We start from the raw sequence: 26,443 nt of genomic DNA, 5'->3' as shown, positions 1-26,443 counted from the left end.
GACACTGTGCGCACGCCATTAAAGAACAGGGATATTCACTCTTCTTCAAGCACATAGTCCCGGCGTGGAGAGGAGTGAATATCCCCGCAGCTCACCTCGGCGTCTGAGAGCGCATGGCAGTGATGTCATGCGCTGCTCAGATGCGGAGGCGAGCTGCTGCTGGCAGAACAGGAGCAGTGCTGGAGCAGAGGGGAGGAAGGTGAGTATGACTGTTTATTTTTATTAATGTGTGCAGTGATGGGGGGCCATGCAAACCAGGATAGGGGGGCCATACATAACAGGATTGGGATGAGGGGGCCATTTATACCAGAATTGGGTCTGAGGGGGCCATGCATATCAGGATTGGGGATGAGGGGGCCATGCATACCAGGATTGGATTGGGGATGAGGGGTGCCATACATACAAGGATTGATGATGAGGGGGCGATGCATACCAGGATTGGGGAGGAGGTGGCCATGCATACCAGGATTGGGGATGAGGGGGCCCTGCATACCAGGTTTGGGGATGAGGGGTGCCATGCATACCAGGATGGGGGATGATGGGGCCATGCATACCAGGATTGGGGACGAGGGGTGCCATTCATGCCAGGATTGGGGATGATGAGGTCATGCATACCAGGATGGGGTTGAGGGGAGCCATGCATACCAGGATTGGGGATGATGGCGCCATGCATACCAGGATTGGGGATTAGGGGTGCCATACATACCAGGATTGGATTGGGGATGAGGGGTGCCATACATACCAGGATTGAGGATAAGGGGGCCATGCATATCAGGATTGGGATGATGGGGCCATGCATACCAAGATAGCGGATGAGGGGTGCCATGCATACCAGGACTGGGGATGATGGGCCCATGCATACCAGGATTGGGGATGAGGTGTGCCATTCATACCAGGATTGGGGATGATGAGGTCATGCATACCAGGATTGGGTTAAGGGGAGCCATGCATACCAGGATTGGGGATGATGGGGCCATGCATACCAGGATTGGGGATTAGGGGTGCCATGCATATCAGGATTGGGGATGATGGGGCCATGCATAGCAGGATTGGGGATGATGGGGCCACGCATACCAGGATTGGGGATGAGGGGGCCATGCATACCAGGATTGGGGATGAGTGGGCAATACTTACCAGCATGAGGAAATTTACCAGTAGCTACTGCATTTCCCACCCTAGGCTTATACTCGAGTCAATACGTTTTCCCAGTTTTTTGTGGTAAAATTAAGTGCCTCGGCTTATACTCTGTTGGGCTTATACTCGAGTATATACGGTATTTAATTATAGTCCTGCCTTTGATGATACTGAGATAACTACTAAAAAATTATTTCTACCTAACAGGAAGTGTCAGCATAATGTGAGACTCATTAGTGAAGTAAATATAGATAGTGATATGGAAATTTCAAAAAATTACCAATATTCTAAAAAATGTTTAAATGGGTTCTCTAGGATTAACAAAAAAACAGGGAAATTACATAAAATAAAAAAGCATTTCCTACTTGTTAGATACAGAGCTAATTTCTGATGCTCCCTATAGGCTTTTGTTTCCTGTGCTGAAGTTATGATGTGCCGTCTTCATATGTGACTGCAGAAGTCTGAAATCTGTCACACAGTCACAGTACTGAGGCCAGCGATTGCCTGCAGCAATCACATGTGTCGATATGATATCATTGCTGCAGCACAGTAAATACAGATTGTCATTGGTGCTCCCTTCATGCAAACAGAGGACTCAAAACTATGAGTCCACTGTATTCTTTATTAGTCTCAATTAGCCAAATAGCACAATTTTTGGAGGCTTACATTAGAGCAGACATGTCCCCTTAAGTAGTATATTACGGTGACAGGTTCAATTTAAAGTGAAGCTCTATTGGTATACTCAGCAATTTACAAATACTATGTTACTGTTGAGCTTCCTCTACATGTGGAGGTCATTATTGTTGCCCTATAGGTGGTAATAGAGAAAAAGAGGCCTGTATTCTGCGAACAGGCACTGGGCCTGACCTTATTGAAAATAAACAGAAATATAGTTATTTCACCACTAAAAGACATAGAGTAGTGTCATATATCCCATATTAAAGCATCTTCACAATGGTATGGGACCTAAAGAGGTCCATCAGCCTTGAGGCCCCTTAGTAGTTTCTAGGGTAGTAGTTTTGCCATTATATAATATCAATTATCCTGAACCATTCTATTGCTTAAAGATGACAACCGTTATAGAGGTAGTAATCATTTCCAATAAGTAAGTATACAGAAATGTGAAGTATCATATTTCTAAATGATTATTTGCTAGTTTCCAAGGAGATAGCAATATATTTGGATTCAAGTGAAAATCCATACTCTGAGGGGCTTAACAATTCATAAAATGTACAGCAAATTCTCCCTTTGCCTATTTTAAGCATCTAATCAGTACATTATTATGGTATTTTAGCTCAAGGAGCTGAAAAGATTTATATTTCTTTTTATAAAGGACTGAAGTGGAACTTTTCTTTAAATCAATAACTGCAAAAGAAAGAAAGCCTGTGTGACTTATAGAATTATTTCTGTTATATTTAGAGTTGTACCAAGATGTAACAAAGTTTTGATACTGACATAAATTTTGGTTTTCACACAGTTTGTAGTTCCAGTATTTTTAGATCTTTTTTTCAGACGTTTATATGGTTACTGACGTACAATTAGAACCATTTAATACGTTTTCATACTTTTATTGATAAATACATCAAGTTTATGTAAAGGCTCAATCTTTACAGTGATGACCCTTATTTTTCAAGAATTCTGCACTTCACCCTGGCAGCTGGATATCAGCTTCTGGGCCTAATCCTGACTGATGACATCCTATTCTTGCCTAATCGTAGCTTGGAGTTTATTATAATTTTTGCAGTTTTGTTTGTCCACCCATGTTTTGATGATTGACCACAGGTTCCAATTAGTACTTATATTCTAGGGGAGTTTCCTGGACCCAAAATGTCAATATTTTGTTCAGCAACCTACATAGTTATCACTTTTGCATTATGAGATGGTGCTCCATCATGCTGGGAAAAGTATTGTTCATTATCAAATAGCTCCTGGATTGTTGGGAGAAGTTGCTGTTGGAGGATGTTTAGATACCATACTTTATTAATGGCAGTGTTCTTAGGCAAAATTGTTAATGATCCCACTCCCTTGGATGAAAAGGAATCTCACACGAATGGTCTCCGAATACTTTACTGTTAGCATGACACAAGACTCATAGTAGTCCTCGCCTTTTCTTCTCCGAGCAATCACTCTCCCAGATGACCCAACAGTCTTAAGGGAGCTTCTTCAGAGAAAATATCTTTGCAGGAAGTAATGGGAGTGGACTTTAAAGGACTGGGATAAAGGTGATCACTACCTTGAGTCCTATGTCATGCCAACAATAAAGCATCCTGAGCCCATTCACGTGTGGGGTTGCTTTTCATCCAAAGGAGTGGGCTCACTCATAATTTTGCCTAAGAACATTGCCATTAATAATTTGCTTTCTGTTACAAATATATTGTGAACTAGGAGCCTGTTAGACTTTAGTCTGTGTCCATCACCTTAAGTGTGAAAAATATGAATTAATCCTGAATAATATGATGCATGCAGACTGTACTTTGTTACCTGCCACCATCGCACTCCAATCAGCATCTGTTTATCCATTCCTCTTACAGGTACGTGACTCAGCTTTCCCATCCTGATTTCCATGCAGATTTCTCTCTGCCTCTCTGCCCCTATATACTAATGGTATGTTTTTCAAGTAACACCAGCTACCCCCACTTTCATTTATGACCTTGTTTAGTCAGCCTTTGACTATTCAACATCTGTTTCAGCCTTAATCAGCTGATCAAGATGAGCACAGACCACTCCCCTCTGGTTCACAGCTGAATGCATTCTGTTACAAATATATTGTAAACTAGGAGTATGTTCATCACCTTAAATGTGTCCATTGCTTAAGTGTGAGAAATATGAATTATACCTGAATTGAACCTGAAGGGAACTGAAGGTAACTGGATACTAAGTCACAGTAAACAATGTTTGTGTTTGTTTTCACTCTCACCCCCTTAATCCTTCACTTTTTACAACCACCCCTAATCCTTACACCTAGTAATGAACTCTTCATCTCTCCCTCCATCCTCCCCATTCATCTCACCTCCTCCTCAGAACTATTCCTTAACATTCTATCCTTTGTCTCCAAACACAGACAGCCACCTCATGCCCTCTCCTGCTCCCACCTACTAACACATTCTCTGCTCCTCCTCACTGCCAGCGACATCTCTCCAAATCCTGGCCCTCCTCACCATATCCCTACAATCACTTCCACCTCCTACCCACGATCTATCTCAAACTCTCGTAACTCTTCTAACCTTATACCCATCCCCTCGGCCCCACTTCCCCAGTCCCTCTAACAGGAGCTCTATGGAACGCTCGCTCCGTCTGCAACAAACTTTCTTACATCCATGATCTCTTCATCACTAACAAGCTCTCCTTCCTCTGCATCACTGAATCCTGGCTCACCCCTTCCGACACTGCCTCTCCTGCTGCACTTTTGTATGGGGGATTTCACCTTTCCCACACCCCCCGCCCTACCGGCAAGCATGGTGGTTGAATAGGTTTCCTCCTATCAGATAACTGCTCCTTCACCCAAATCCCACTGCCGCCCTTCATTAATCTCCACTCTTTTGAGGTGCACTGTGTGCGCATCTACTACCCATCCAACCTCCAACTGGCTGTCATTTCCCACTCCCCTGGATCAACCACCACCTTCTTTGACCACTTCACCACCTGGCTACTTCATTTCCTTTCCATTGACATCCCCAATATCCTCATGGGTGACTTCAACATCCCCATTGACACTTCCGTCTCAGCTGTCTCTAAGCTTCTATCCCTCGCTTCTGCCTTCGGCTTTAATCAGTGGTCTTCCGCAGCCACACACAAAGATGGCCACACACTGGACCTCATCTTCAACCGCCTCTGTTCCCCATCTAACCTCTCTAACTCACCTCTCCCTCTTTCTGACCACAACCTACTTACATTCTCTATCCTCTCCTCTCCAGGGCACCAATCCCCACTCAACAAACTTGCACACCCTCGCAGAAATCTTAAACACCTTGGCCTACACTCACTCTCTGAATCCCTTCTCCTTCTTACAGTCATTAGGTTCTCACATGATGCAGATGTTGCTGCCACTTTATACAACACCACAACAGCTGCAGCTCTCAATTCGGTCACCCCCCTCACACATACCAAAGCTCGCACAATCAACAGACAACCCTGGCACACCAGTCTAACTAAAGAACTGCGACAAGCCTCCAGGGTTGCTGAGCGTAGATGGAAAAGATCCAACTCCAATGAGCACTTCATCGCATTCAAACAGTCCCTCACTACCTTCAAGTCCACACTCACTGCAGCAAAACACACATACTTCTCATCTCTCATATCCTCCCTGTCTCACAACCCTAAACAGCTATTCAACACCTTCAATTCTCTCCTCCATCCCCCAGTGCCTCCTCCCTCTCCTCTTATGTCAGCCGAAGACTTTGCCTCATTCTTAAAGCAGAAGATTGACACCATCATACAAAGCTTTTGCCTAAAGTCCCCACAGCCCCTCCCCACACCTACTCAATCCTCCTCCATAACCACCTTCTCCACCATTACGGAAGATTACCTTTTCTCTTTACTCTCCAAATCACACCTCACCACCTGTGAACTTGATCAAATCCCATCCCACCTCATCCCATACCTTTCCACTATCTTCATCCCAACCCTAGCCCACCTTTTCAACCTGTCACTAACAACTGGTGTCTTCCCCTCATGCTTCAAACATGCCTCGATCACACCCATCTTCAAAAAGCCCTCCCTTGACTCATCCTCTCTGACTAGCTATCACCCCATATCACTTCTCCCCTATGCCTCAAAACTACTGGAACAACACGTCCATTCTGAATTGTCCTCCCACCTCTCGTCCGGCTTCAACCGCCTACAATCTGGTTTCCGACCGCACTATTCTACTGAAACTTCACTGACTAAAGTCACCAAAGACCTACTAACCTCCAAATCCAAGTGACACTACTCTGTCCTCCTCCTCCTGGACTTGTCATCTGCCTTCGACACAGTGGACCATTCCCTCTTACTACAGACTCTCTCATCTATCGGCATCACAGATTTGGCCCTATCCTGGATCTCCTCATACCTGACAGACCAGACATTCAGTGTCTCCCACTCACACACCACCTCCTCATCTCACCCCCTATCTGTCGGTGTCCCCCAACGTTCAGTTCTAGGACCCCTACTCTTCTCCATCTACACCTTAGGCCTGGGACAGCTCATAGAGTCCCAATGTTTTCATTATCACCTCTATGCCGACGACACACAGATCTACCTCTCTGGTCCCAATATCTCCTCCCTACTAACCAAAATCCCACAATGTCTGTCCGCTATTTCATCCTTCTTCTCTGCTAGATTTCTAAAACTTAACATGGACAAAACAGAATTCATCATCTTTCCGCTATTTCATTCAACCCCCCCAACTGACCTATCTATCAACGTCAATGGCTGTCCACTCTCCCCAGTCCCTCAAGTTCGCTGCCTTGGGGTAACCCTGGACTCTGAACTCTCCTTCAAACCACATATCCAAGCCCTTTCCACTTCCTGCCGACTACAACTTAAAAATATCTCCCGGATCTGCACATTCCTCAACCATGAATCTGCAAAAACACTAGTGCACACCCTCATCATCTCCCGCCTTGACTACTGCAACCTCCTGCTCTGTGGCCTCCCTTACAATACTCTTGCACCTCTCCAATCTATCCTAAACTCTGCTGCCCGACTAATTCACCTGTCCCCCCGCTATTCCCTGGCCTCTCCTCTCTGTCAATCTCTACACGGGCTCCCCATTGCCCAGAGACTCCAGTTCAAAATCCTAACCATGACATACAAAGCCATTCACAACCTGTCTCCTCCATATATCTGTGACCTAGTCTCCCGGTACTTACCTGCACGCAACCTCTGATACTCACAAGATCTCCTTCTCTACTCCCCTCTTATCTCCTCCTCCCACAATCGCATACAAGATTTCTCCCATGCATCCCCCCTTCTCTGGAACTCTCTACCCCAACATATCAGACTCTCGCCTACAGTGGAAATCTTCAAAAGGAACCTGAAGACCCACCTCTTCCGACAAGCCTACAACCTGCATTAACCATCGCTCCACCATACCGCTCCATGACCAGCCCTACCCTCACCTACTGTATCCTCACCCATCCTTTGTAGATTGTGAGCCCTCGTGGGCAGGGTCCTCGCTCCTCCTGTACCAGTTGCCATCACATTTTGTTCAAGATTATTGCAATTGTTTTTGCTATGCATACCCCTTTTTCACATGTAAAGCGCCATGGAATAAATGGCGCTATAAATAATAATAATAATAATAATAATAATAAAGAATGGTATATAAACGTCCTTCAAGAACAACTTGTCCCAAAAATTAAGGAGTACTTTTGGCATGAACAATGCTTTTCCTAGCATGCTGGAGCAACTTGCCACAAGGCAAAAGTGAGACTTCGTAGCTTGAGCACAATATTGACTTTTTGGGTCTATGGCCAGGAAACTCCCCAGATCTCAATACCTTTTGGAACCTGTGGTCAATACTCAAATAACAGGTGGACAAACAAAAACACAGAAATTGTGATACATTCCAAACACAGATTAGGTAAGAATGGGTTGTCATCAGTCATCATTTGGCCCAGAAGCTGAGATCCAGCTGTCAGGGCAAAGGGCAGATGTTTTGAAAAATAAGGGTCATCACTGTAAATATTGAGTCTTTACACAAATTTGATGTATCTGTCAGTAAAAGTTTAAAAACACATGAAATGCTGATAAGTGTACTTCAGCAACCATAGAAATAACTCACTAAAAGATCTAAAAACACTGAAGCAGCATACTTTGTGAAAACCAAAACATGGGTCAATCTGAAAAATTGACCACAACAGACACAAATATATATATATATATATACATATATATATATATATATATATACATATACAGTACAGACCAAAAGTTTGGACACACCCTCTCATTTAAAGATTTTTCTGTATTTTCATGACTTTGAATATTGTACATTCACACTGAAGGCATCAAAACTATGAATTAACACATGTGGAATTGTATACTTAACAAAAAAAGTGTGAAACAACTGAAAATATGTCTTATATTCTAGGTTCTTCAAAGTAGCCACCTTTTGCTTTGATGACTGCTTTGCACACTCTTGGCATTCTCTTGATGAGCTTCAAGAGGTAGTCACCGGAAATGGTTTTCACTTCACAGGTGTGCCCTGTCAGGTTTAGTAAGTGGGATTTCTTGCCTTATAAATGGGGTTGGGACCATCAGTTGTGTTGTGCAGAAGTCTGGTGGATACACAGCTGATAGTCCTACTGAATAGACTGTTAGAATTTGTATTATGGCAAGAAAAAAGCAGCTAAGTAAAGAAAAACGAGTGGCCATCATTACTTTAAGAAATGAAGGTCAGTCAGTGCGAAAAATTGGGAAAACTTTGAAAGTGTCCCCAAGTGCAGTTGCAAAAACCATCAAGCGCTACAAAGAAACTGGCTCACATGAGGACCGCCCCAGGAAAGGAAGACCAAGAGTCACCTCTGCTTCTGAGGATAAGTTTATCCGAGTCACCAGCCTCAGAAATCGCAGGTTAACAGCAGCTCAGATTAGAGACCAGGTCAATGCCACACAGAGTTCTAGCAGCAGACACATCTCTACAACAACTGTTAAGAGGAGACTTTGTGCAGCAGGCCTTCATGGTAAAATAGCTGCTAGGAAACCACTGCTAAGGACAGGCAACAAGCAGAAAAGACTTGTTTGAGCTAAAGAACACAAGGAATGGACATTAGACCAGTGGAAATCTGTGCTTTAGTCTGATGAGTCCAAATTTGAGATCTTTGGTTCCAACCACCGTGTCTTTGTGCAATGCAGAAAAGGTGAACGGATGGACTCTACATGCCTGGTTCCCACCGTGAAGCATGGAGGAGAAGGTGTGATGGTGTGGGGGTGCTTTGCTGGTGACACTGTTGGGGATTTATTCAAAATTGAAGGCATACTGAACCAGCATGGCTACCACAGCATCTTGCAGCGGCATGCTATTCCATCCGGTTTGCGTTTAGTTGGACCATCATTTATTTTTCAACAGGACAATGACCTCAAACACACCTCCAGGCTGTGTAAGGGCTATTTGACCAAGAAGGAGAGTGATGGGGTGCTACGCCAGATGACCTGGCCTCCACAGTCACCAGACCTGAACCCAATCGAGATGGTTTGGGGTGAGCTGGACCGCAGAGTGAAGGCAAAGGGCCAACAAGTGCTAAGCATCTCTGGGGACTCCTTCAAGATTGTTGGAAGAACATTTCCGGTGACTACCTCTTGAAGCTCATCAAGAGAATGCCAAGAGTGTGCAAAGCAGTCATCAAAGCAAAAGGTGGCTACTTTGAAGAACCTAGAATATAAGACATATTTTCAGTTGTTTCACACTTTTTTGTTAAGTATATAATTCCACATGTGTTAATTCATAGTTTTGATGCCTTCAGTGTGAATGTACAATTTTCATAGTCAAGAAAATACAGAAAAATCTTTAAATGAGAAGGTGTGTCCAAAATTTTGGTCTGTACTGTATATATATATATATTTATATATTTATCTAAAAGTATTGAAACATATCATTTTCACAGTACAGTTGTCAGCTGTGCTGTTTAGACTGGTAAGTAGAGGATGAGCGATTAAATAGCACTTCTGCTGTGCTACTGGTGAGATAGATAAAACAATATGACTAACTAAAATAAGTAAATGAACACATAAATGGATCTTTCCATTTAATCATTTTACTGAAAACAAATCTTTTGAGAAACTATTTCTGATAAGTTTCATGCAAAGTATTAAAATGTCTGCTGTAGATTTGCTCACATATAAAATTAAATTTCATTCCTCTTAGACCTTGTTCAAACTGTCATATTCTTACATGTGAATACTACTCCAGTGTCAGGAGCTCTTTTTACTTTCTGACATGCTCTGTAACCAGTGTCTGTTGTGACAATATGAACAAGGTTTAGAAGTACTGAAACATCATGAATTATACTGACATCTACAGTATGTATATTTTTTCTTTGTAAAATTGCTTCTAATAAATTCTATGACATGTCTGATGTCAGCCAAGCACAATAGCATTTGTTAGTATCATCAGCTGGAGAGTGACATGCAGAAGGCCTGTGAGCCAATATAAGGTAATAATACTGTGTTTAATGCTGATATAAAACATGCAAATAGAAATACTCACCAAAAGATACTCCTTCCTGATTTCTGCTGCTTCACCTTGAAAGACATATACTTTCTCATTATGTATCACATTCAGTGGCACAGGTGGGGAATCTGAGATTACTTCTACCTTGATGTCACCTACTGCTACTACCTGGTTAGCCTCAACAGAAATCCTGAAATGATCCCTGTTTCCTCCTTCTCCACTGTGCCGATAAACTACTAACCCATCTGCTAAATCCTGTTGTGAAAATGATTCTACATGTTTTTCTTCCTTTAAAACTTCTCCCCACCTTGGTTTAGTTTTGATGTAATATTTTATGTCATCTTCTGTACGCAAGTCCAAGTTGGTTTCAATCTTAAGGTTTGCGGGTGTCAGAGTTCCTTCTCCTCCTGAGAGCACATTAAGTGCAGTGATGTTGGCAATGTGAATATAAGGATCGGATGCCTGAACTTCTAAAACAGTGGTAAGATGATGTAGTCCATCAGATACCTGTAGTTGTATTGAACCTTGGTCAGGACCGCTATGGACAAAGAGAATTCTGTGCCTTCTGATATCATCCTGTGTAAATCTCATAACTACAAGTGATGGCTCATCTTCAAATACGATTCTTCCAAATGACACCCCGTGTCTCACTAGAACTATTTGTGAGTCTGTTGTACCCGAATCTGTGTCTAAAAATGCAATATCATTGGTAGTCAACAACTTCTGTCCATCACGAATGACATTGAATACTTTATGTACTATTTGTTTAGGTGCATTGTCATTAACAGGCTGAATAGATACACGGAAAACATCTCTCACCACCTCCTCTTCTTTCTCTTCTCCTTCTCCACTAGTGTCTGAAGCACTTCCCTCAAGCTGCCTAAAAACTACAAATGGTATATCGTCCTCAGTGGTCTCTGAACCATCATGCTTGTAAAAGAGAAGACCCTCAAGAATGTCATCATTACTAAACTCTGCTATTCCTTCTTCTTGACCTGACTGAGGACTTCCCTTTCGAATTAACATTCCATGTTGAGGTCCATCAATTACTTCATAAATAAAATTGGTGCTTCTGCTGCTTTTTATAAAAAGGTGATCTTGGGTTATAAGTCCTGATTCACCTTCTAGTACATGCAGTAGTTGATTAGTAAGTTGTGGAGCATCTGGATCTGCACCAATTACAATCTTGTATGTAAAGACTGGGGAGTTCTTGCTGTTATGTAACACTTGGAATTGAAACTGGTCCTCCATCTCTATGGTATTTCGCACTGTAGCTGTATAGCTGACATGCCTATTGTTCACATCTTCCTGGGTAAAACGGGATCCTTCCATTATTCTCCTTCCATCCAACAGCAAATTTCCCTTCCGTGGGGATTGAATAATAAAGTATATGAATGATGCTAGTTCTTGATCATTCATGATTGTATCCACTTGCAAATGTTTGTCTGTGAAGTTGACTTCTCGCTTCTTTCCTACCTTTATAGGAATCATCCTCATCATCTGTAAACTTGACTTTTTTACTTTGACCTTAAATGTGTTATTACTCACTACTTGTGTACCTAGCTTTAGTTGAATTTTCATGTCTTCACTTAACTCCTCTTCTTGAAGTTCTGAATCAGCACTGAGATACCTTACACCAGACCTTTCCAGATCATCTTGTTTGAAGGTATCTGTTACTTTCCAACCTTCTCCAGGTACTAGTGTTTGTAACATACCTAGCCTGGGGATATCAAGCAGTTGATAGGTAATTTCCATTCCCAATTCATCCGCATTGGTGACTACAGGTAGGTTGGAAGGTGTGATTAACGCAGATGTTCCCTGGTGTACAACAACAGCATTCTGACTCGTATTTATTAAAGGCGCCACTATTAAAAAGTTGACAAGCTCTGGAGGACTTCTTGAAGTTCCATCACTGGCCTGTATTGTGAGATGTGACTCATGTCCAGACTTATGTACAAACATTACTCGACCTGTTTCCAAATCCTTGCAGGAGAATTGATGAACAGATTCTCCAAGCTTGCCCTGAATTTCAAATTGTCCTTGCTCATAATTACCAGTAACATAAACTGTGAGCAAGTCACACGGTGTATCTGAGTCTGTAATCTTGATATCATCCACTGATAAAACCTTCCGTCCATAAGGCAAAATCCAAAATGTGTTTCCTCTAGGAAATTGAATAACAGGTGTAGCAATAGAAGGAGAAATATTTATTGTAAGGTTGAAAAGCTGGGCCTTTCTTAGACACTCAGGGACATTTATTCCACTGGCTAACGACATCTCCAGATTTAGTTGGTCTTTATATGACTCTGACCCATCATGGATGTATCGCACTCTGTGACTGCTGATATCCAGCAATGTAAATTTTTTTCTGGTTTCACCTCCTGGTATCCCAAGCTCCAACTGGCCATGTTGAGTGCTGCCAACTATACTAAAAACCAGCTGAGATTGACGTAAACCAGCTTTTTCCAAGTCAATTGTTGGGTTAACATGTCTCCATTCAAGAACTGCAAATCCTCCCTTGGCTACAGTTATGGGTTTAGGGTTCAGAAGAAATATTGTTTTGGCTTTATTGGGCTCCAACTTGCAAATGTCAAAAAGATTCTCAAAAAATGTTGGAGCAGTTGTGGTGGAAATGATGGTAGTGATATAGTCTTCATATTCTGCATAGTCATCATATTCCTGACAACCATTAATTATATCTTTACTTATCAAAGCATCCTGTATTTTTATATCTTTAGCGTTAATTCTTAAGTTCATAATGCATCCAGAAAAAGATTTATACTCCATATCATCTATGAAAATGTTACCAAGAGGACCTTCCCGCATCTTTGCTAAAGTAACGTCATCCACACCACCAAGATAAAGATCACCATGGAAATTCCACTTTTGACGTATACTATTAAGAGAGATTTGAATGGAAGTTTTATCCACAGTCAGCTGTATATTGGAACTGTCCACAGAAATTTGAATAGTATGGATCTGGCCGTCACTAATGTACACCATGTTTTGAAATTTTATAGCTGACATTCCAGTGTCAAATACACCCTGGAGGTGACCACCCGCAATTTCAATATATAAGTAAGATTTTTGAGGTCCTGCTTGGTAAATCAAAGGTGCACGTCCTGGTCTAGAAGTCTCCATAGTTATTTCTATGGATCCATGTGGTTTCATAACCCAAGTTGGAAACTTTAGATATGACCGTGGTCCTAGGAATCCAAAGGATCCAGTTGTACTAGTCTGAAGTTCTGAGTGACACAAATCCCATTGTCCATGAAACTCTACTTGAGGAAAAGAACCAGAAAGTAAATCCATTTGATCAAACTTAGCTTCCATGATACAGCCATGAAATGTAGGAATATTTTCCAAAAGATCTGGAGTATTATTTCCACCAATTCCACCAAGCAAAATACTGTGGTATGTGAAAAGCTTCTGTTTGGTCCATGAGAGATCCAAAATATTAGTGAAGTTGTCCAGTGTTAAAGTCATCTGAGACTCCGCAACCTGTAAATCTATTCTGTGGGTCTCACTATTTTTTAGAACAATCCATTTTGGCAAGGTCAGAATGGTTTCTTCTGTGCCTCTTTTCAAACGAGTCTGAAAAATAATAAAAAAATAAAACATTTCAGTTAATTGTATGTCACTTTTTATTGATTAACAAATACTTTTCTGTGAATAATGTAGCATGGAGTTTCAAAAGAATTACTCCTCTGTATACTATAAGAATATATGCACACATAGATTTTAGGGTTCCCATCTTTTCCCTATACTTTCGACTGTAAACAGCGGGCGGCTTGTAAAATGACATGCTACTTTCTCTTATCTCCTTCACGGTTTGTGAAACCTGAAGCAGTTAAAAGAGAAGACTGAGCATGTGTACATCAATATTGTTTTTAAATTTCTGCGCATTAAGTTAATTTTTGCATTGCTTTTTCAGGCAGATTCCACGTGGAATCCGACTGATAATGACGAGGTGTGAACATACCCTTAAGGCTATGTGCCCACGTTGCGGACCTGAAGCATATTTTTTACGCTTCTCCCTGGCGGGAAAATCGCATGCGGATATTACATGCGGTTTTCCCGCCAGGTAGAAGCGTTTGTGAGGCGTCTTTGCATGCATTTCCGCATGCGGGTTATCAAGCACTTCTCCAAGCATCACTTGGAAAAGTGCTTGACAACTTGTTCAGAATGGTAAAAAATAAAAAATAAACTTTATACTCACCTTCCGATGCATTCTCTGCCCCGTCCGGAGTCTTGAGCGGCTCACGCTGTTGTGTGCAGGACCTGCGGTGACGTCATTGAGTCATGTGGTGGGTCACATGACTCAATGACGTGGCAGGTCCTTCAGACAACAGCGCGACGGAGGGAAAACATCAGAAGATAAGTATAAACTTTATTTTATTCTTTTTTTTACAGGTTCTTTGGTACCCAGGTCTGGATGAGAGTCTCCTCTCATCCAGACTTGGGTACCATCCGCACATTGATTCCGCTGCGCTTCCGCAAAATTAATGAACATGCTGCGGATTTTTGACCGCAGCATATACGCTGTGGAAAAATCCGCAGCATGGGCATTGACATTGCGGAATGCCATTGGGGACCATGGGGTGCGGATATACATGCGTTTTTCAAGCGTTTACGCTGCGGAAATTCCGCAGCATATACGCTTGAAAAACGCTACGTGGGCACACAGCCTTAAACTCCACAAAAGTGGTCCATTTCCTGAAGTGGTAATATTCTCTACTTTTTGCCCAATTTAAATAAAATCCCCGATAACCCCTCTAATACCTGAACTTCTAGATGGTTAAGAGTGTAGAATAGTGATCTTGGGTAGAAAGCTATAAAGTTAAATGGTATATAAGTTGGTCTAGAATTCCTTATAGGGATCTTTATATAGAGATTCTGATAGCTGCAAATCATCTTTCCTTAACTCACCGCAGATAAATAATACAATTCAATTTGCCTGCACCCTCCTATAGGGGGCGCTCTCTGCATAGAGATTTATACAACTTCTCTATGTGGAATTTTATTATTTACCTAATTTTTTTCTACATTAAAGAAGATGGTTTCTGGATATCAGGAAACCCCGCTGCAATACTCTTTACCCTCTGGCACAATGAAAGCCGAATTCTCACTGTTTTCAGTAGACAACCATTTTAATTAATGAGCACATATTATTAGAATGAGACCCGCTGTTGTGTTTAGCTTCCCTGGTAGGAAACTTATAGGAAGAAATGTGTGTACACATGTATATGGACAGATGGGGGCAGCTGAGGACAATTTCTGTATCCTACATTTGGTCTTAATTAAGATTCAAGGAACAAACTGATTTATAGCGGAAGTTTGTGTTTGTGCATCTCAGTGAGCAAGCACATCTTCAGGAATAGAAGCATTTCAGACATTGTGAATGGGTGTATTTTCCTCATATGGTTCCCACAAGAAGCAGTGTGTTTTGTTAGGATTTCCCCCCTGGTAATATCCTTTTTTTGTTGCCTGTGTTTTTGTTGCTTCAGAGATAAATGTTCTTTTCTGGGATGTGTTTATAACAGCTTCATGGTTCTATATACAGATGCAGCAGAGCTCTGTATTATGGTAATATAGTAAGATGACCCAAAAAAGTATGTAAAATGCACATATAACACATGATATTATGACTCATTATGCTCCGCTACATCTGTACCTGTTAATATCACAGAAGCCATTTACCATCTGTTCTTTTGTTTGTTTTCAGTAGCTCTTAAAGGTATATTTAGTGAGTTCAGTGTTTTCTGTAACTAAAGCTGGCAGAAGTCGAGCAACAGAAGGATGGGGCATGTTGGATTTAGACATGCCCAATACAAGTTATTCCCTGAGGCATTACAATGCAGTAATGCTTAGCTTTTATTGTTGTATTTCATATTTTGTCTCAGTAGCTGTTTTGTCAGGATAATGATATTAAACTTGTGCCATTGTGAATGCATGGCGCGGATTTAACTTCTTTCCTTCTGCCATCTAGACTGGTTCATTTATAGGGAAAAACTGCTATACAGAAAAATATATGTAATGTGTAAATGACCTCAAAGGTCTTTTATGACCCCCTTGGGAAGCATATATAAGTGCTTCTCACTAAATTAGAATATCATTAAAAAGTTAATTTATTTCAGTTCTTCAATACAAAAAGTGAAATTCATATTATATCGAGTCATTACAAACAGAGTGATCTATTTCATGTGTTTAGTTCTGTTAATGTTGATGATTATGGTTTACAGCCAATGAAAACACAAAAGTCATTATCTCAGTAAATTAGAATACTTTATAACACCAGCTTGAAAAATAATTTTTAAAATCTGAAATGTTGGCCTACTGAAATGTATGTTCAGTAAATGCCCTCAATACTTGGTCGGGGCTCCTTTTGCATCAATTACTGCATCAATTCGGCGTGGCATGGAGGCGATCAGCCTGTGGCACTGCTGAGGTGTTATGGAAGCCCAGGTTGCTTTGATAGCAGCCTTCAGCTCGTCTGCATTGTTGGGTCTGGTGTCTCTCATCTTCCTCCTGACAATACCCCATAGATTCTCTATGGGGTTAAGGTCAGGCGAGTTTGCTGGCCAATCAAGCACAGTGATACTGTTGTTTTTAAACCAGGTATTGGTACTTTCGGCAGTGTGGACAGGTGCCAGGTCCTGCTGGAGAATGACATTTCCATCTCCAAAAAGATTGTCGGCAGAGGGAAGCATGAAGTGCTCTAAAATTTCCTGGTAGACGGCTGCGCTGACTTTGGTCTTGATAAAACACAGTGGACCTACACCAGCAGATGACATGGCTCCCCAAACCATCACTGATTGTGGAAACTTCACACTAGACCTCGAGCATCTTGGATTGTGGCCTCTCCACGCTTCCTCCAGACTCTGGGATCTTGATTTCCAAATTAAATGAAAAATTTATTTTCATCTGAAAACAACACCTTGGACCACTGAGCAACAGTCCAGGTCTTTTTCTCCTTGGCCCAGGTAAGACGCTTCTGGCGTTGTCTATTGGTCATGAGTGGCTTGACACAAGGAATGCGACACTTGTAGCTCATGTCCTGGATACGTCTGTGTGTGGTGCCTCTTGAAGCAATGACTCCAGCAGCAATCCACTCCTTGTGAATCCCCCCCAAATTTTTGAATGGCCTTTCTTAACAATCTTTTCAAGGCTGCAGTTATCCCGGTTGCTTGTGCACCTTTTTCTGCCATACTTTTTCCTTCCACTCAACTTTCCATTAATATGCCTGGATACAGCACTCTGTGAACAGCCAGATTCTTTAGCAATGACCTTTTGTGACTTACCCTCTTTGTGGAGTGTGTCAATGACTGCCTTCTGGACATCTGTCAAGTCAGCAGTCTTCCCCATGATTATGGAGCCTACTGAAACAGACTAAGGGACCTTTTTAAACGCTTAGGAAGCCTTTGCAGGTATTTTTTGTTAATTATTCTAATTTACTGAGATAATGACTTTTGTGTTTTCATTGGCTGTAAACCATAATCATCAGCATTAACAGACATAAACACTTGAAATACATCACTCTGTTTGTAATGACTCTATATAATATATGAGTTTCACTTTTTGTATTGAAGAACTGAAATAAATTAACTTTTTGATGATATTCTAATTTAGTGAGAAGCACTTGTAAGTATATGATATGTAAAACAAAATATAAAAAACTAGGTAAAAAATGTAAAATAAAATACAAAAAAAGTAAATGTTGACAAACGTAGGAGTGTCACCTTGACATGGTGGGATGGCTTTTACATTTTTGATCAAAATTGTAACTAAGTACCATATGTTATTTTCATGCACTATTGTTATTTATTTATTTACTGCAGGGTATTTGCTCATTTTGTTTTTATCTTAGGTTTTGTCTGTTTAGTGGCCAGTGTGAACATGCGCCTACACGTTGCGTGCATACCAACTTATATTCCAATTCATTTCTTTAGGTTTTTGTTAATTGTAGGACTGTATAGTGAGATATCTTATTGAGGATGGGCATGGAATTCTGCAGGTATCAATTTATCCAGGAAGGAAAGCAGAATACAAGCATTTGCCACAACAGATCATCTCTAAAATGACTCAACACGAGTAAAGTCTTAGTATCAAATATGATTCCCTACAGATTTAATTGAACAGAAACCTGTTTTGTGAATGAAGCTGAACAGGTCTCCGCACAGTACACAGACTCACCCTGATTGTCCCATTGACCAGCTCTACTAGTAGGTATTGGGATTCTCCAGAAGCGAGGAATAGCAGACCCGAATTCTGAAATGACACAAATGTCATATGCAGACTGATGTCTGAAACTCCCTGGGGGTCAGGTTCTTCTGAATTCTCTTGTCCTGTAAGAGTAACGGATAAACATGCTTAGTGATCACTGGTTTAAAAGTAAAGCTCATGGTCCTGAAACACCTTCCAAAATGAATACATGTGAAATGTTAATGTGCAGAGTAGAGTACAACAGAGTCTAAAAAAAGGAAAAATGTAAATCCTGGTGCTACACTTACCTACCACTGTAGTTACAGTATACTGCCAGTATCACAAAATAGACCAGTAAATGCATAACTGAATCCTTACAGAAATGTCACCAATAAATAAAACATATATATTGGTTACTTATTGTATAATGAATATTTATGCATTTGTGCTAATCCCATGACCAGAGACAGATTTTTAACCATCGAATATAAGCAACTCATAGACTGCAATCAGACATCTTGAAAACTAGTTGTAAAAATTGCTACTTAAATATGCATTGAATGCTTATGATACAGAGATACAATAACTTTATAATTTCAAAGCTAAATGAATTAACTGTACCTGCCAAAGCACAATGTGATGGTTTGTAAAACTAAAAATAGCCAGCTCACCAAAGATAAGTAATCGTGGTTGAAATCTCGCCACCTGTCCTGGCGTGCCTTGCAAATCCAAAGAAAGAATAATCCGACTCAATCAATATATATTAAAATTTCGCCACTGCGTTATTTCAAATTGTTTAAAATAGGTACAGCAAATTTATAAAAAAAAATCCATACCACCAACGCTTTTCTGGCATCAGGTCCCCTGACTCATGGTGCATCAAAAAGAGGAATACTATGCCATTAAAATACCTTTGGTTCCCATTACCGCCAGGTGTGTTTTAAAATTTACATTTTGGGATAAAGCATTGAAGAAATTTTAATATACTAAATAATTGTGCAAGGCTTATGGAAAACTAGAGTAAAAAGTGTACTCCCTATCATTGACAGGCGTAATAAATCTATTTAAATCCTGATTTATTAGCGTTCCATGTAATTATTATTATAGCATTCAATTTAGAAGTAATCTTTGCCTTTGTATAATGGAATCTAAAACGTGCTCTATCCAAGAGTTGTCTTGATATTGTAGAATAACATGGTGTTCTGCAGATGGTGTTCGCCAATATCCTGTACTTTCACAGTGCTTTCATCTACTATGTGTAATATAATAAGAAGACTGTGAGTGAACTGAGAATGTCCTTTAAGACAAGACAGATGTTATGACAAAGATTTTACTGCATACATAAACATTTCATAGTGTGCTACTGATCACATTAGTCCATCTAGAATGACAGGCATAGTTTGCATTATTCCAGCGCTGTGTCTAGAAGTGTTGCACAGTGTGAGGAGCTGTCCTTGTACTAAAGACTATTGGACCAATGCACGTACAAGGGAATCCACGGCTCTAAGGGATACAGACTTTTTCCAGCACGGAGCACTGGTTACGTCAAACTTATTGTTGTGTTTTATTAGAAATTTGCATGCTCGTCAGCTTAAGTGCACTAATTTTACCTGGAAAGTGTTCAGCCTCTGGAATCAATGTTTCCATTCAGTGACAGTAAGCAGAGGAAGACTGCTTGATCTTGTATATACATAAGGCCAGACAGGAGATTGGTAAAGGTAAATACAAAAGCAATCATTGCATTAATCTCGTTAGTGTCTCAGGCACCTCAATTGAGCCATTGAGACTGTATGTTGACTCTTGTTGTATGTTAATTTGTTAATGCCTGCTGACTACGTATTGCATCAGCCCTCTGCAGTTTACTGATCTAAACAATTTAGGACGAACATGCAGGTTAGTTGAACAGTGAAGGACTACCTTCCCCCATCTTTCCCAATCCTGTGGAGGAATGTCCCGAATGGGAGCTGTGGATATAAAGTCTCTGGCTCCCTCTCTGTCATGGGTGTGTCAGATGTGACAGACAGTCGCTCTGGAGCCAGCTGTAGAAGGTCACTGCTCTTGGCATTGCAGACACCTTCTTGATTCCCTCATCTCTGTAGTATAGTTATAGCCTTCTTCCTTTAGGACCCAGCAGAGAACTCCACCTTCTGCTGCTGTTTGACACACCCTTTCTGGGTAGTTAAATAGTCTCAGTTTCTCCAGAGAGTCACCGGTGTTAGTTCTATGTACCTCTGTGCAGGCTTGGAGCACTAGCAGTCGGCTAATTTCTTCTCTGGTGCCCTTTGAGGACAGTTGGCATTATCTCTCTGGTGTCTGCTCAAGCTAAGTGTATCCCCTTTGTTTGTCTACCTTGTTGTCTTTAGTTTTTAGTGGGGCATGACTAATGCTCACCCTGTCCCCTCCCTATCTAGGGCCAAGCTCTAGGGACATTCAGGGCATAGGTTCCTGCTTGGCGATAGTAGTGGAACCTATATAGGGACGATAGGGTAGGCAGGATGATATTAGATCTGCCTAGGGGTCTCCACTCCCCTAGTGTTTGGGCTTCCTCCCCCTCTTCCCTTCGTGTTGCACTTAGGTCTTTCCCTCACCTTGCGTGACATTATCACTGGCCGTGCATAAATAAGAAAAAAAAAACCTGACACGTAGTTTTATTTGTGTGTGTGGTATTTTTTTGGGGTGTGGTTTTTATTTCTCTCTCCTTTGGTTCATGGATCCCGTTGCAATGCTGGCAGGCAGCTGCACAAGCTGTCTCTGGAGGTGACTGACCTCCGCTCTGAGGTTCAGCAGCAGAAACAGCAGCTGCAGGTCCCTAATGTTGGGGTATCTGTGGGTAGGCTGGTCTAGTTTGAGCCCAAGGTTGCCCTCCTGGACAGGTTTTCAGGAGGTAGGGACAAGTTTTTTCGTGTTCAAAGAAGCTTGCAAATTGTATTTTAAACTTCGTCCTTACTCTTCTGGAGATGAGAAGCAGCGAGTGGGGATTGTGATCTCACTGTTGCAAGGAGATCCACAATCCTGGGCTTTCTCTTTGCCGCAGGGTTCTGTTTGCCTCCAGTCTGTGGAGGGGTTTTTCAGGGCTATAGCCCTCATCTATGATGATCCTGATCGAATCTCCTTGGCTGAGTCCACGCTGCATCGCCTTCAGCAGGGGAATTGGTCAGTGGAGACGTATAGCTCCGAATTCCGCAGATGGGCAACTGATACCAAATGGAATGACATGAATCCAGCCTGGAATTGTATATATTGTTAACCTGTAACATCCCATGGCCATTATGAGCAAGTGACAATAATATTCCTTACTTCATCACTCTACAAGCACCACAGGAACCACTTAACCACTTCAGGCCAACAAAAGTATAGCAGACATAATATCACTCTAGGTCCATGGAAAATATGTGAAATCTACATGTACATAACTGGCAAAGGGAAAATGAACAGTGGTATTTTTCATGGGTTCCAAAAACTCGCTTCGAACCCTGGCATTGACATATTGTTTTATACATATCATTCACATCTAGTCCAATGCCATGTAAATTTATAACCCACTGAAATATGTGGTCACATGAGTTTACCCGGTGAGTCCCTCGATTTTTTTAACATTGTATCAGTGCATTAAAATCATTCACTACACAGTATAATTAAGTAATAGAATTTTGATTTTCCTTTTAAAACAAAAATGTAATTGGTGGCTCTTCCCAAAACTTTTTTTATTAAATACTTCGATTCATGAGTATAAAAACTAGTTCAGAAAAAGTGGAGCTGCTGCTCATAGCAGCCATCAGATTTAATTCTTCCAATGCAGCTTTGAAACCTTAACTAAAGACGATTTGATAGTTTCTTCTGGGCCACTTTTGCCTGCACTCGTGTACCCAAAAGGCCCAAATTAGAGAATGTGCACACATAATTATTTTTTTTTTGAGGCAGTAAAAAACAACTTGTTTTCCAGTGGAAACCACTTCAGGAAACGCACCACTTTTGTGGAGCTTTAAGGGTATGTTCACACCTCGTCATTATCAGTCGGATTCCACGTGGAATCTGCCTGAAAAAGCAATGCAAAAATTAACTTAATGCGCAGAAATTTAAAAACAATATTGCTGTACACATGCTCAGTCTTTTCTTTTAACTGCTTCAGGTTTCACAAACCGTGAAGGAGATAAGAGAAAGTAGCATGTCATTTTACAAGCTGCCTGCTGTTTACAGTCGAAAGTATAGGGAAAAGATGGGAACCCTAAAATCTATGTGTGCATATATTCTTATAGTATACAGAGGAGTAATTCTTTTGAAACTCCATGCTACATTATTCACAGAAAAGTATTTGTTAATCAATAAAAAGTGACATACAATTAGCTGAAATGTTTTATTTTTTTATTATTTTTCAGACTCGTTTGAAAAGAGGCACAGAAGAAACCATTCTGACCTTGCCAAAATGGATTGTTCTAAAAAATAGTGAGACCCACAGAATAGATTTACAGGTTGCGGAGTCTCAGATGACTTTAACACTGGACAACTTCACTAATATTTTGGCTCTCTCATGGACCAAACAGAAGCTTTTCACATACCACAGTATTTTGCTTGGTGGAATTGGTGGAAATAATACTCCAGATCTTTTGGAAAATATTCCTACATTTCATGGCTGTATCATGGAAGCTAAGTTTGATCAAATGGATTTACTTTCTGGTTCTTTTCCTCAAGTAGAGTTTCATGGACAATGGGATTTGTGTCACTCAGAACTTCAGACTAGTACAACTGGATCCTTTGGATTCCTAGGACCACGGTCATATCTAAAGTTTCCAACTTGGGTTATGAAACCACATGGATCCATAGAAATAAATATGGAGACTTCTAGACCAGGACGTGCACCTTTGATTTACCAAGCAGGACCTCAAAAATCTTATTTATATATTGAAATTGCGGGTGGTCACCTCCAGGGTGTGTTTGACACTGGAATGTCAGCTATATCTGTGGGTAGGCTGGTCTAGTTTGAGCCCAAGGTTGCCCTCCCGGACAGGTTTTCAGGAGGTAGGGACAAGTTTTTTTGTGTTCAAAGAAGCTTGTAAATTGTATTTTAAACTTCGTCCTTACTCTTCTGGAGATGAGAAGCAGCGAGTGGGGATTGTGATCTCACTGTTGCAAGGAGATCCTCAATCCTGGGCTTTCTCTTTGCCGCAGGGTTCTGTTTGCCTCCAGTCTGTGGAGGGGTTTTTCAGGGCTATAGCCCTCATCTATGATGATCCTGATCGAATCTCCTTGGCGGAGTCCACGCTGCATCGCCTTCAGCAGGGGAATTGGTCAGTGGAGACGTATAGCTCCGAATTCCGCAGATGGGCAACTGATACCAAATGGAATGACATGGCTCTTAGAAGCCAATTTTGTCAGAGCCTTACTGAAAGGTTGAAAGATGCCTTGGCAGTGTATGAAACCCCAGAGTCCTTGAAGGCTGCCATGTCTTTGGCTATACATGTTGATAGACGCCTTCAGGATAGGTGGGTGAGACCACCTTCTCCGGAGCCCTCATTTTGGGGTAATGTCCCTTTTCTAGGCAAGCAGTCTGGGGTGAACCAGTACTGGAGCAGGTGGAAGAACCCATGCAGTTAGGGGGTGCCTCTGCATCCTATGTTTCCCCTGGGATCCGAAAAAAAAAGGGCGTGTGTTTTTTTTGTGGAAAAAAGGGACATTTTATTGGTGCCTGTCCCTCTATTCCTAAGCAAAATAAAACTCGATTAACCCTTGGTAGTCTGGAGTTGGATAATCAAGGTGTGTGTTTGTCATCAACCTGCAGTTCTCGGTTTGACCTGACAGCAGAGGTGGTGCTAGAGAGCAGGACTAAGAAAATTTCTGTGTTTGTAGACAGTGGAGCTGGAGTTAGTATGGTTAATGCTGAGTTTGTATGAACTCATGGGCTTACTTGCTTTTGCCATCGACTCAGCGCCACTTTCATAGAAAGATTGTACATAATGTAAGACTGAGGGTGGGGTCTGTTCATTGTCAGATAATTCCTTGCTATCTTCCCACTCCAATTGTACTGGGTCTACACTGGTTGGTGAATTGGTGAAACATAATCCGATAGTGGATTGGCAATCCAGAGAGATCATTGAATAGGGAGATTACTGCCATGAGAACTGTTTAAACATTTCCCTTTCTACAGTCTCTACAGAGACCTTACCTACATTTTTGTCTGGTTTTGAGGACGTTTTTTCTGAGAGGGGGTGTCAGGATTTGCCTCCCCATCATGCATGTAACTGTCCTATTAACCTGACCCCTGGAGCTAAACTACCAAAGTCCAGACTGTATAATCTTTATAATATGTATAATCTTTCTGGCTCTGAGAGACAAGCCATGAAGGATTTCATTGCGGAAAGTCTGGAGAAGAGACATATCAGACCTTCAGACCCCGTGGCGGCAGGGTTCTTCTTCGTGAAGAAGAAAGATGGCAGTCTATGTCCCTGTTTAGATTTCCGGGAATTGAATCAAATTACCATCCAAGATCCATACCCTCTTCCTCTGATTCCAGATTTGTTCAGCCAGGTTGTGGGGGCTAAGGTGTTCTCCAAGTTGGATTTAAGGGGAGCCTACAAACTGGTTAGAATCAGAGAAGGGGATGAATGGAAAACAGCGTCCAATATCCCTGAGGGGCATTTCGAGAGTCTGGTTATGGCCTTTCGATCTGACGAATGCACCTGCGGTGTTCCAGCATTTCATAAATGATATTTTCCATCATTTGGTGGGCAGGTTTGTGGTGGTCTATCTGGATGGTTTACTTACCTGATTTTGAGACACATCGGCAGCATGTTAAACAGGTGCTTCAGATATTAAGGGATAACAAACTATATGCCAAACTAGAAAAATGTGTTTTCACCGTCCAGGAGGTGCTGTTTTTGGGGTACCTGTTGTCATCTGCGGGTTTTCGGATGGATCCAGAGAAGATCCGTGCTGTCCTTGATTGGGGTTGTCCTGAGAACCTGAAGGCTTTACAGCATTTTCTGGGCTTTACTAATTTTTACCGGAAATTTATCCAAAATTATTCGGTAATCGTGAAACCCCTCATGACATGGAAGGAAGGGGTCTGATTTTTCTAAATGGTCGGATGCCGCCCTGCAGGCTTTTTCCTCCCTAGAGTTGTTTTGCCACTGCACCTATACTCAGTCAACCCGATGTTTCTCAATCTTTTATTGTGGAAGTTGATATGTCGGAGGTGGGGGTTTGGGCTGTGTTGTCTCAGGGTCCGTTCCCTGGTAAATGGCGTCCATGCGCTTTCTTTTCCAAGAAATTATCTTTGGCTGAGAGAAATTATGACGTGGTTAATAGGGAGCTTTTGGCGATTAAATTGGCATTCGAAGAATGGCGACATTGGTTGGAGGGGGCTGTCCAACCTATTGCGGTTATCACAGACCATAAGAACCTGTCATATCTTCAATCGGCTAAACGTCTCAACCCTAGGCAAGCTAGATGGTCCCTTTTTTTTACTAAGTTCAATTGTGTTGTCACTTTCCACCCAGGGGTCAAAAATGTCAAGGCTGATGCTGAGCTTCCCTGGCTGAGCTTCCCTGGTGGTGATGACCATGAGAACCCTGCCCCGATTTTTCAGAAGGGGGTAGTCATTTCGACATTGTACCCTGAACTGGAGGGTGAGGTGTTGGAGGCTCAGGGGGACCCCCCTGCCTCCTGCCCTTAGAGGAGGTTATTTGTATCATCTAATCTGCACCGCAAAGTAATTAGGGAACATCACAACTCTGTGCTTGCTGGTCAACCAGGTGGTAAGGCAACTGCGAACCTCCTTTCTCGTCGTTTTTGGTGGCCGGGGTTGCATCGGGATGTGGTTGAACATGTGTCTGCTTGTAGTATTTGCGCGCATTCTAAAGTATCACATACCCGTCCGTCTGGTACTCTTCTTCCACTACCTATTCCTAGCAGGCCATGGACACACTTGTCCATGGATTTTATTACTGACCTACCGGT

At 41.7% G+C, this 26,443-nt stretch overlaps 1 protein-coding gene across 1 annotated transcript in view; it reads right to left on the bottom strand.

The window, feature by feature from the left end:
• The window catches only part of CSPG4 (chondroitin sulfate proteoglycan 4), a 229,001-nt gene that overhangs the window by 46,873 nt on the left and 155,685 nt on the right, over positions 1-26,443 (bottom strand). The window contains exons 2-3 of the mRNA XM_073652795.1: positions 18,482-18,633; positions 10,325-13,882 (exon numbers count right to left, since the gene is read on the bottom strand). Coding sequence (XP_073508896.1) covers positions 10,325-13,882; positions 18,482-18,633 — 3,710 coding nt within the window. The remainder of the gene's footprint in view (positions 1-10,324; positions 13,883-18,481; positions 18,634-26,443) is intronic.

The sequence above is a fragment of the Phyllobates terribilis genome, unplaced genomic scaffold (genome assembly GCF_046119375.1).
Source record: "Phyllobates terribilis strain yellow unplaced genomic scaffold, ASM4611937v1 Scaffold_11__3_contigs__length_659146591, whole genome shotgun sequence".
Classification (NCBI taxonomy): domain Eukaryota; kingdom Metazoa; phylum Chordata; class Amphibia; order Anura; family Dendrobatidae; genus Phyllobates; species Phyllobates terribilis.
The sequence above is the reverse complement of the archived record's forward strand: the minus strand, read 5'-3'. Positions and strand labels throughout refer to the sequence as shown.